This window comes from Bos grunniens, chromosome X (genome assembly GCF_055505025.1).
Source record: "Bos grunniens cultivar Pamir isolate PY7600 chromosome X, Bosgru_T2T1.0, whole genome shotgun sequence".
NCBI lineage: Eukaryota > Metazoa > Chordata > Mammalia > Artiodactyla > Bovidae > Bos > Bos grunniens.
In genome coordinates, this window is record NC_141194.1 from 63,304,773 (window position 1) to 63,317,255 (window position 12,483).

The window sequence follows — 12,483 nt, forward strand, 5'->3', positions numbered from 1 at the left end:
AGGAAGCTTAGCTATTTTCAATAATTTTCCTTTGTTCAAAATCTACTTTCTAAATGTTTGCCATATATCATGTATTGCCTAACAATTTATCAAAGCCTTTTTATATGCCAGTAATATCCAATGCTGCAGAGAATGCAGTGAAACAGGCAAAGTAACCTTTTGAAAAGCAATTTGAGTACTATATGCTAAAAACCCAGTGATTAAGAGCTTGGGATATGAAGTCAGTCAGATAGATCCATATTCGAAATCACTTGCCACTTTTATGGCGATAGTCAATTTAGTTAATTTTTCTGACTTTAGTTTTGCCATCTGTAAAGTGGGGAACAAATCACCAATCTCTCAGGGTTGTTGAGAGATTTACGTGAGATAATACATGTAAATTACATAGCAAAAGAGCTAGCACTTAGTAAGCATTCAATAAACGACAGCTGCTCTTATGATTCTATTTCAGAAATTGTACTTCTGAAAAGTCACCTGAAATAAATGTGGGGAAATGTAACGAACAAAGATACTATTAATAAAAGCAACACAGATTATAATGACAATAAAAATGATGCATACTGAGTCTCCACTATACGACAGTGACAAATTACTATGCAACCATTAAAATTGTTAAATATAAAACTGTGTTTTCCACTTAAAAAATGAATATGCACCAATATGAATTATAAGATTGGTAAAACAAAATTGGAAAACAAAGGCTATCTATAAATTCTGTAAAAGAGCAAATTAAAATAGAAAAATACTGAAAATAAACCATCAAATTTCTAAAAGTGATTATGTTTAGATTATTTATTCAACAAATAGCTAACAAGCGTATTCTCTGTGCCAGGGAGCTGTGCTGGGAATCCAGCAGTAGACAAAGCACACAAAAATCTCTGCTGCCACAGAGCTAATATTCCAGTGCATGGTGGACAATAAGTATTTTTAGTATATTCCAAAAACTTCTTCAATGGGTATGTACTACTTTTTCATAATAAAAAACATTAAATATTTTTAAAATGTCTACTTTCTCTACTATAAAAAATACCAGTGAAGTTCCAATGACAGTAGTTAGGTTGATGATTCTTAAAAGTACTTTCATTAGCAAGGAAATGAACATATAAAAATGTGAGTTTCATATATACCAAAACTTTTAATATAACAAAATGAAAGATAATTGTATTATTTTAAACTATACAAAACTTAAACTCATGGAAGTTTCCTAGTTTATAATCTGATGTTGCAATTTCATTACTCTATCATGAGTATCTAGACCAAGTTAAGTAAAAACAATCTGGAAATAAAGAATAATTTCATTTTAAATTGTTTCTTTTCTACATTTTGATTTTAAAAAATTTAATAGGAATTAACTTCAAACTAGGTAACTCCAATAATCTCTCTGATCTTCCCACACTATATTAGTTTGAGTAAGACTATTCCTCTACTTGCTTAGTCGGTTTGTTTATTCCCATACTGCAAAAAAAGAATGAAGTTGTCTTTCTGGCTCCAAAAAGATTTCAGCCTGTGCATATCTGAGCTGATACTATTACCTAGAGATGCAGAATCCTCTATGTATTTTAGATCCTGTGATCTCCTGATGATTGGCTAATATTCTAGAAATCACAGAAAGTTTCAGTAGTACTAAATAGGCACTAAACTTACAGCAACTTCCAAATCTGATTACTGTCCTACTTATTATAAATTGCTATTATTTATTGGATAATCAGTTATACTAACATGTAATTTTATATACCAAAAATAATACAGTTCTATGATTATATTTTATACAGTACAAAATAAAGCATGTACACATCAAAAATTTTAAATTAGTTTTATGACTAAACATAATTGAAATACTGTTAGGTCAGTGTGCACAGAGAGATATTTTTCCTCACTTAATTCCTCTATATAGTAGTAATAACAGTTAATAGTAGTAATCATAATAACTAAATGATAGGTAATATTTATTGCACACTAACTATGTACCAAGCATGGAACTAAATGCTTTACATACTTTTTTCATAGAATTCTCAAAACAACACAATGAGATAGACATTAATATTATGTATTTTTTAAAGCTGAAGAAACTGAAGCACAGAAAATTTAAGTGACTTGCCAAATGACTCAGAGCTCCATAACAGTTTATGCTGACATATGCACACTCTAGTTCCTTGAGAATTTTGAAAAACAAATAGCAATGTTTATACAAGTATTTGGGCTTCCTTGATAGCTCAGTTGGGTAAAGAATCCACCCACAATGCAGGACACCCCAGTTCGATTCCTGGGTCAAGAAGATCTACTGGAGAAGGGATAGGCTACCCACTCCAGTTTTCTTGGGCTTCCGTTGTGGCTCAGTTGGTAAAGAATCCGCCTGCAATGCGGGAGACCTGGGATCAATCCCTGGGTTGGGAAGATCCCCTGGAGAAGGGAAAGGCTACCCACTCCAGTATTCTGGCCTACAGAATCCCATGGACTACAGTCCGTGGGGTTGCAAATAGTCGGACACAACTGAGCGACTTTCACATTCACTTCACAGACAAGTAATTATAAAAGGCACAGCATTGCAAAGGCTTTTTCTATCAATAGGTATCTTTTTTCATGATGGGCAGGTTGGGCAGCTGCAATTTTCTGCTAGACTAAAGGAAAATTGATAGCTTTTACTATGCTCTTTTTTTATTACTTGCTAAATTTGCTACTGTGTTCTCTTCCTTCTCCTTTGCTTCCTGACAATTTTATGTACTCAGTTTCTTTCTCAGTCACCATCAAATTATACCTATGCTAATACATAATATCTTACAGTCAACAAATTGGTATTAATATTTCTGTACTTTTCACACACAGAGATGTTACTTACTTTGAAAAAGTTCTTCATTACCTATTTCACCCTTCAAGAGGATTTTCACCTTTAAGAAAAGCCCAACTGGATCTAACTGTTCCTATTTTAAACAAAGAAATCACAATGATATTAACTGTAGAATGTAAAAGACAATTTTCAAGTAATTGCCTATTTCACTAAACCACACCAAGATGACTCATGATCAAAGGAAATCGAAATTATAAAAGATAAAATCATAATATCCAGTCTATCCATGAGGCTATTTTCTGATATTTTATTCAATCTAAATTGAACAGTACATGGAAAAGAACATGTAAACACGTCTATTGAGTGGCAAGCATTTAATGGCAAGGTCAATATTTAAACTGTGAGAATATAAGACCATATTCTTATATTGGTAAGCAAAACCCTACACATCAATTAGATCTGCTTTCTTTTGAAATCTTAATAACAACTATAGTCCTTTGCAAATAATGGTTGAATGAAATAAACATACTATAATATGCCTGTCACATTTACTATTAATAACAATATACTCAGAATGGTTTTTCCAAGTCCTTGCTACTTGGACTTGGTTCTACTTCTGCCTGACAGTGTACATTTTGAAACAGCTGTCTACAATTAAAAGTGCAGTCTAGGCTCACAGAACAGAATTTTTCTTTCTACAACATTAATCAACCTCTACATGGACACTATATTCATTAGTTCCATGCTCTGTAAATTCATACGTGAGATGCCTGAGGAATGGAAAGTTAGGGAAAGCAACCACAGGTATTATAACCAATTGCAAATAATGATGATATCAATACAAGAATAAACTAAGAATGCATTAGTTTCTTACATTACCATCTTTCCTAATGGGCATATTCAAATATGTCTTGAGCTCAAAACATGTTTTATACACTAGCAATGAACAATCCAAAAGTGAAGGTAAGAAAATAATTCCATTTATAATAGCAACAAAAAAGAATAAAATACATAGGAATGAATTTTAAAAATAAGGGCAAGACTTCTACACTGAAACTTATAAAACACTATTGAAAGAAATTGAAGAAGACCTAAATAAATGAAAACACATCTCATATTCCTGGATTGGAAAACTTATAACTGTTTAGATAGAAGTAATTTCCCAATTGATATAGATTCAATGCAATCAAATTCCCAGCTGGCATCTTTGTAGAAATTGATAGGCTGATCAATTTGGGAACCAATTCCCAAATTCATATGAAAGTGCAAGGAATGTCAAAACAACCTGGAAACAGAACAAAGCAGGATGACTCATACTTGCAATTCCAAAGAGGTATACCACTTTACACTGACATCGGTTGTGGATAAGAATTTCCAGTGTTCCATATCCTTGTTAACACTTGGAATTACTGGACTTCTAAGTTTTTGCCCATGTAGTGGGTATTATACCCACTTTAAGGTGTTCCTCTTATCTTCCTAGCACCTTACTGTGAGGCTTTCAGCTTCTATAAAACTAAATACTCCTTTTCCTACACTCTCTTTAAGCAATCTTACACATTTTCCAGACTTCAAATATAGTTGCTTAAGTTAAAAAAAAAATCTGCTGAAGCAAAAGGTAAAACAGAAAAGGAAAGACATACCTATCTGAATGCAGAGTTCCAAAAAATAGCAAGGAGAGATAAGAAAGCCTTCCTCAGAGATCAATGCAAAGAAATAGAGGAAAACAATAGAATGAGAAAGACTAGAGATCTCTTCAAGAAAATCAGAGATACCAAGGGAACATTTCATGCAAAGATGGGCAAAGATGGGCACAATAAAGCACAGAAACGGTATGGACCTAACAGAAGCAGAAGATAGTAAGAAAAGGTGGCAAGAATACACAGAAGAACTATACAAAAAAGATCTTAATGATCCAGATAACCACGATGGTGTGATCACTCACCTAGAGCCAGACATCCTGGAGTGTGAGGTCAGGTGGGCCTTAGGAAGCATCACTACAAACAAAGCTAGAGGTGATGGAATTCCAGTTAAGCCACTTCAATTCCTAAAAGATGATGCTGTAAACTGCAGCACCCAATATGCCAGCAAATTTGGAATACTCAACAGTGGCCACAGGACTGGAAAAGGTTAGGTTTCATTCTAAACTCAAAGAAAGGCAATGACAAAGAATGCTCAAACTACCGCACAATTGCACTCATCTCACACGCTAGCAAAGTAATGCTCAAAATTCTCCAACAGTACATGAACCAAGAACTTCCAGATGTTCAAGTGGGTTTTAGGAAAGGCAGAGGAACCAGAGATCAAATTGCCAACATCCGTTGGATCATCGAAAAAGCAAGAGAATTTCAGAAAAATATCTACTTCTGCTTTGTTGACTACACCAAAGCCTTTGACTGTGTGGATCATGACAAATTTTGGAAAATTCTTAAAGAGGTGGGAATACCAAACCACCTTACTTACCTCGTGAAAAATCTGCATGCAGCTCAAGAAGAAACAGTTAGAACTGGACATGGAACAACAAACTGGTTCCAAATTGGAAAAGAAGTACATCAAGACTGTATACTATCACCCTGTTTATTTAACTTATATGCAGATTACATCACGAGAAAGGCTGGGCTGGATGAAGCACAAGCTAGAATCAAGATTGTGGCAGACATATCCATAATCTCAGATATGCAGATGACACCACCCTTAAGGCAGAAAGTGAAGAGGAAATAAAGAGCCTCTTGATGAAAGTGAAAGAAGAGAGTGAAAAAGTTGGCTTAAAACCCAACATTCAAGAAATGAAGACTGTGGCATCCTGTCCCATTACTTCATGGCAATAGAGGGGAAATAATGGAAACAGTGACAGACTTCATTTTCTTGGGCTCCAGCCACGAACTTAAAAGACGCATGCTCCTTGGAAGAAAAGCTATGACCAACCTAGACAGCATATTGAAATCAGAGACATTACCTTGTCAACAAAAGTCCATCTACTCAAAGCGATGGTTTTTCCATTAGTCATGTATGGATGTGAGAGTTGGACCATAAAGAAAGCTGAGCGCCAAAGAATTGATGCCTTTGAACTGTGGTGTTGGAGAAGACTCTTGAGAGTCCCTTGGATTGCAAGGAGACCCAACCAGTCCATCCTCAAGGAAATCAGTCCTGAATATTCATTGGAAGGACTGATGCTGAAGCTGAAACTCTAATACTTTGGCCACCTGATGTGAAGAACTGACTCATTTGAAAACTCTAATACTTTGGCCACCTGATGTGAAGAACTGACTCATTTGAAAAGACCCTGATGCTGGGAAAGATTGAAGGCAGGAGGAGATGGGGACAACAGAAGATGAGATGGTTGGATGGCATCACCAACTCAATGGACATGAGTTTGAACAAGCTCCTGGAGTTGGTGATGGACAGGGAAGCCTAGTGTGCTCAGTCCATGGGGAAGCAAAGAGTCGGACTCGACTGAGCAACTAAACTGAACTGAATAATATAGAGAAATAGAATGCACAGTAACAGGTGATGCACAATAACAGGTGATGCTAGGTATATAGGCAAGTATTCTTCACACTATTATTCTTTCAGTCTTTCTCTAGGTTTGAAATTGTTTACAAATAAAACTCTTTTATACATATACTGCCACTGAAATCCTAACACACCTAGTTTATTGATATCCATGATCAATAATTAGCCTATTAAATGTATTATGTCAGGACTAAGGCAGATGAACAATTATTGTTATAAAAACTGTAGCTTCTACATCTAGTGAACAAAAACACATGCTGAAAAGAAGCCATGTAGCCAGTACGCAACCACCTGAATTGTCTTGGATTATGTTTTTTATTTAGACTTCCATCTCAGCAAATGCAAAACAAAACAGGATGCAACTTTTGAAAATGTTCGTGTATATTAATGTTTTTAAATTTAAAAATTTAATATAAAAGAAGCTTTTCAGCATTAAATAACCCCATCCATGTGACATAAATTTCAAGAAAATATAGTTCAAATAAATGGTCTCTCAATTTAATATCGTGATTAAACTATCCCTTTCATGCATCCCATTTTGTTGAAAAAAAAAACAACCTTTAAAAATATATTAGTATATTTAATTGCCTTACAGAATAAGACACATTGATCCTAACTGAATCTCTTTTATTTAAACAGTTATCAGTCTATCAGTGTTCCTTGTTCGGGAGTATAAAGTATGTACACGTGTATATATGTGTGTATGTGTGTGTGCATGTTTGTATGTATGAGTATGAGCTAATGTGAAACACTGATGTTGTTTTTTAAACTAAATCCCATTATCTATTTTCTCATCATTTATTTTTTATCCTAAAGTTTACTCACAGTAGACAACACTTTCTGTTCTGTACAAAAGAAAATTTTTTCAAAAATATCTGTTGTCATAGAAGTATATTTTATTCTTCCTTTCTGCACTGCAGAAGAAACTGTCACAATATGTTATTTAAAAAAAAAAAAAGGAATACTGGAGCAAATGTCTAAACTGGATTTCAAAATGCGAATCAATGCTTTCAGAATTGCATTAAGATAATATTCAAAGTAAAAACTTCTTATACCTTGTTTGCTAGGTTTATAATGTTGAGAGCCTTATCACGATATTCGCTGCCGTCCCAATCCAAATACGCTGTGGCTAGTAACCGCAGAACTTTAGCCTATAATTGAAAACAGAAAACACACACACACATAGTTGAGGGTTAAACTGCAATACAATAGCTGACTATGACTTACACAGTGATAGGCATTTCTCAAACCTCAGTCATAATTATGAAATATCATTTCCTTAAGCAACAACATAGTCTTAGGATATATCTCATCATCACGTTACCCACACCAAACACCGTCTGAGAATTTTATAGTAATAGTTTATTTAAATTTAATATAATTCTGTTAATATAATTATTTTCTTAACAGTTTTCTAGTGCTAAAGTACTTTTTCATTCCCACTTTAAAAATAAGGAAGTTAAAGCACAGCAATATTTAATGTAATCATCTTATCACCTACTGTTTTGGTAGCATTATATTAGGCATCCATCAAAAGCAATAAATAGAAAGACATAATTCTTCTCTCAAAGTCTTTATAGCCTAGTTGAGATTAACCAACTGCAGCACTGTTTCAGTAGGAACAGATACTCTTTCCTGTAGAGAAGATTTCTCCCAACTCAGCCAAGTTTTAAAATTAATAAAGTATTTCTTAATTAAGTCAGTTTCTCCAGGCAGGTCTACATTGATAAGGAGAGTAAGTCTAGTCAGCACACATTTGTTTAACTACAGATTCACATTTTGAAAGAAGAAGGCCTATTTCCATGAATATTCTACCTTTAAGTATAGTGAGGAAAGTAGGACCAGACAAAGGTGGTCTTCTAACTTAAAAAAAAAAAATGTTAAGCACATTATGGCTCTGTGAATCTTTGAGAAAGGACATTTAGGGTGTCACATCTGTGAGTTTTTTAATTCAAGAATTAAGATGGATATAATGTACTTAATATCATTATTATTATCATGGAACAACTTTCAACTTATAAACTCCTCCAGAGGACTTTGATGGAGTAATTATGGCATCTCTGAAAAAGACTGCAGTTATTCTGTAACAGTAAAAGGGTCAAATAATCAGAAAGGTAACACAAAATGGATGAATCTCAAAACTATTATGTTAAGCAAAAGAAGCCAGAAATAAAACAGTACATACTGTATGATTCATTTATACAAAGTTCAAGAAAAGCCAAAAATAATCTACAGCAATAAAAATCAGAATACTGGTTTTATCAGGAGGGTAGGAATAGCTGTTAACTCGAAAGGGGCCAAGGTAACTTTTAAGGGTGATGGAAATGTCTGTATCTTTATCTGTGTGGTTGTTATAAGACTATATAGATAAACTGAAATTCATCATGCTGTATACTCTTAACATTTGTACAGTTCAGTTCAGTCGCTCAGTCGTGTCCAACTCTTTGTGACCCCATGAATTGCAGCATGCCAGGCCTCCCTGTCCATCACCAACTCCCAGAGTTCACCCAAACCCATGTCCATTGAGTCGGTGATGCCATCCAGCCATCTCATCCTGTCTTCCCCTTCTCCTCCTGCCCTCAATCTTTCCCAACATCAGGGTCTTCTCAAATGAGTCAGCTCTTCGCATCAGGTGGCCAAAGTATTGGAGTTTCAGCTACAACATCAGTCCTTCCAATGAACACCCAGGACTGATCTCCTTAGAGTCTTCTCCAACATCACAGTTCAAAAGCATCAATTCTTTGGCGCTCAGTTTTCTTTATAGTCCAACTCTGACATCCATATATGACCACTGGAAAAACCATAGCCTTGACTAGACGGTAGACGGACCCTTGTTGACAAAGTAATGTCTCTGCTTTTAAATATGCTGTCTAGGTTGGTCATAACTTTATTATATATATATAAGTTATACCCCAATAAAGTATTGCTAGCATGAAAGAAAAACTATTTCATAATCTTACTTCTCCATACCTCACAATATGAATATTAGGTATCAATCACACTTAATTCCTATCTTCCATCTTCATTTCCTCCTTCAGATGTCTTCTCAACTAGATCATGCCTCGAATTCCCTTTTCCCTCCCTTTTAACTATACGAACTCCATCTGCTTTTCAGGTCTATCTCCTACCAGAAGGTTTCCTTTTTTTTATTCTTTTGTTTATTTGTTATGCTGGGTCTTCAGTGCTGCACGGGCTTTTCTTTGATTGCGTCAGGCAGCAGCTACTTTCTGGTTATGGTATGCAGGCTTCTCATTGTGGTGGCTTCTCTTGCTGTGAAGCAAAAGCTTTAGGATGCAAGGGTTTCAGCAGCTGTGGCTCGAGGGCTCAGTAGTTGCAATTCCCGGGCTCTAGTGCACAGGCTCAATAGTTGTGGTGCACAGGCTTAGTTGCTCCTTAGCATGTGGGATCTTCCTGGACTAGGGATAGAACCCATTTCTCCTGCACTGGCAGGTAGATTCTTTACCACTGAGCCACCAGGGGTCATCAGAAGACTTCCTCAAATATTCTAGTCAATACTAATATTCCCCTATTTTGTATACCCTTCTGCATACTTTAGCTTAGTACCACACAGTCTGTGACTTATTTTTCTCAAATTGTTTCACTTGTACTCTTTTTAATCTTCTTTTGACATTTAATTGAAGTAAAAAATCCATACAGAAAAAGTTCAAAAATCTCAATGGTACAACTCAGAATTTTCTCAAAGTGAACAAACATATATTAACAACACAGAAATCAAGAAACAGAACATTAGTCTCATCTCATACCTCTTTTCAGACACTATTCAAAACAAGGGTAACCAATTATCTGACTTTTAACACCATGTATTAGCTCTACCTGCTTTTGGCATTCATATTTATGTAAATATACAGTATATACTACCTTGTATTTTGCTCTGTTCAACATTATATGTGAGGACATCCACATAGTTACAATTATTGTAATCTATTCTCATTGCTGTATAAAATTCTAATATATGACACTATCATAATATAATCTTATTATTTTTAATTGTGGCAAAATACACATAACAAAAAATTGATCATTTTAACCATTTTTAAGTGCATGGTTCAGTAATATTAAGTATATTCACACTGTTGTTCAACCATCACCATCATACATCTCCAGAACTCTTTTAATCTCACAAAATTTAAACTCTATACTCATTAAACAATAGTTCACCATGTTCTCCTCTCTCCAAACCTCTGCAACTACCATTTTATTTTGTCTCTATGAATTTGACAAACCAAGATACCTCATTGAAATCGAATCATACAGTATGTCTTTTTGTGAATGGCTTACTTCACTTAGCATAATGTCCTCAAGGTTCATTTATGTTGTAGCATGTATCAGAAATTCTTTCCTTTTCATGGCTGAATAATATTCCATTGTATTCACTTATACTAGTTTCATCTTTTAAACATAAGCTTCTTAAGGATAGAGGCCATGTTTTATGTTTCTCTTTTATTCTCTATCTACCACAATGCTAGATGTATATAAGTATTGAGTTACATTTCGATTGATATATTGTAATAATGGTAAGAAGCAGAAATGGGTATTCAAAAAAATTCCATTCTGTTATGGCATTTATTAAATTAGCTTTATATCAGATCTATTACATAATCACATTTTATTTGATTAAACAGTAAAATTAAACTTCCATACCAGGCGTGTACTATCTGAGTGGTTATAGGAAACCTAAAATTTTTGAGCATTTAAATAAAAGCTAAAACGTATATATCCAAACATTGTCCTAAGCACTTTACATGTATTAACTCATGAGTATAAGAATCTACGTGGATGGTAGATTCTATAAGTTTATCAACTTTATAAAAACTAACACTGAGATATTAAGTGATGTGCCCAATGAACACTCACAAATAGAGGGATAGATTACTATAAATTTATTAAAATAACATAAACTGTATTTCTTCCACCTATTTCTGCAATATTTAACATGATTCTTACCAGCATTCCTGGCTCAACAGAATTCCCATCCGTCTTCCCAATATCAAAGCTTTGGCTGTAATTTAAAAAGGAAAAAAGAACATATATATACACATTTATTTCAAATAATACTTTTTTTCAACATTACGTATTACCAAGAAGACATGTGATAATTATACTTAATTGCAACTTTTTTATTTTGTACTACAACAGATTATTAGCCTATTAATAAATAAAAATCAATTGTATAAAGCAATATTTTCTAACTTTAGAAAACCACAATTTCCTGAGGATGTATATTCAATAAATCAACACCATAATTACAGTATTGCTCTCCTCCATTTGGCTATATATACTATATAAAACTGTTTTACATATGTGTACAAGCCCTTGCTTTATGAGCACATTTTAAACTGTAAGAAATATATTTTTATAATAAAACAAATACATGAGTTTTCATGAAAACAAATGTTTCAGCAATACTTATTACGCTTCACAACACCCTTGTGATGCACAATATTAGTTCCATTTTGCAGCTGAATGAATCAGTTTAGCAGTTAAGTGATTTCTAATATTTCCTAGATTAATACTGAAAATGAGACCAAGGGGTTGGGGAGAAAAGAAATTTGACTTTCAGTTATCTGCTTTAATTACCATACTATATTATCTATGGGACATTCTGATAACCACAAATAATGTATGAATATGAGCCTCAGGTTTTCAAAACACCTAAAAGCAAAACAAAGATCACTCACCATAAAACTGGTATTCCAAGGATGGAAGTCAATAAAATTTTGGTGAACTGTACTAAATTGAAGCCATTGTTTTGAAGAATTTCTTTTTAAAAACTCTAAGACCCAGAGCTACCAAACTGAGTTTTCAGCTTGCTAACGAAGGTATAAAGCTGGCCTATATTATAATAGCCTCATTGAAAGCCCTGTTTCATAGAGGTCTCTGTTGGTACATTAAACCTTCTACTTCCAGATTTTAAAATCATCAATGAAAACAGAACTTCTGCAACCGTGGTATTAAGAAGTTCTTGGACTCTCTCTCCCCAGTGAAACAACCATCTGCCTGGATAAATCATTAAAACAACCATTTAAGGTCTCTGGAAAGTGTCCTAAGGGCATACAGCAATCGAAAAATATTTATTAAACAAAAACCAACAGAATTTCAGTAAAAACAGTGAGTCTCTGGCATTTGAGCCATGACCTGCTCCTATCCACACCACTTCCATGTGATGG

The 12,483-nt window shown here is 34.2% G+C and overlaps 1 protein-coding gene across 1 annotated transcript in view; it reads right to left on the reverse strand.

The window, feature by feature from the left end:
- The window catches only part of TEX11 (testis expressed 11), a 210,130-nt gene that overhangs the window by 110,331 nt on the left and 87,316 nt on the right, over nt 1-12,483 (reverse strand). The window contains exons 11-13 of the mRNA XM_086389929.1: nt 11,261-11,315; nt 7,351-7,446; nt 2,837-2,918 (exon numbers count right to left, since the gene is read on the reverse strand). Of these exons, the coding sequence (XP_086246055.1) occupies nt 2,837-2,918; nt 7,351-7,446; nt 11,261-11,315 (233 nt within the window). The remainder of the gene's footprint in view (nt 1-2,836; nt 2,919-7,350; nt 7,447-11,260; nt 11,316-12,483) is intronic.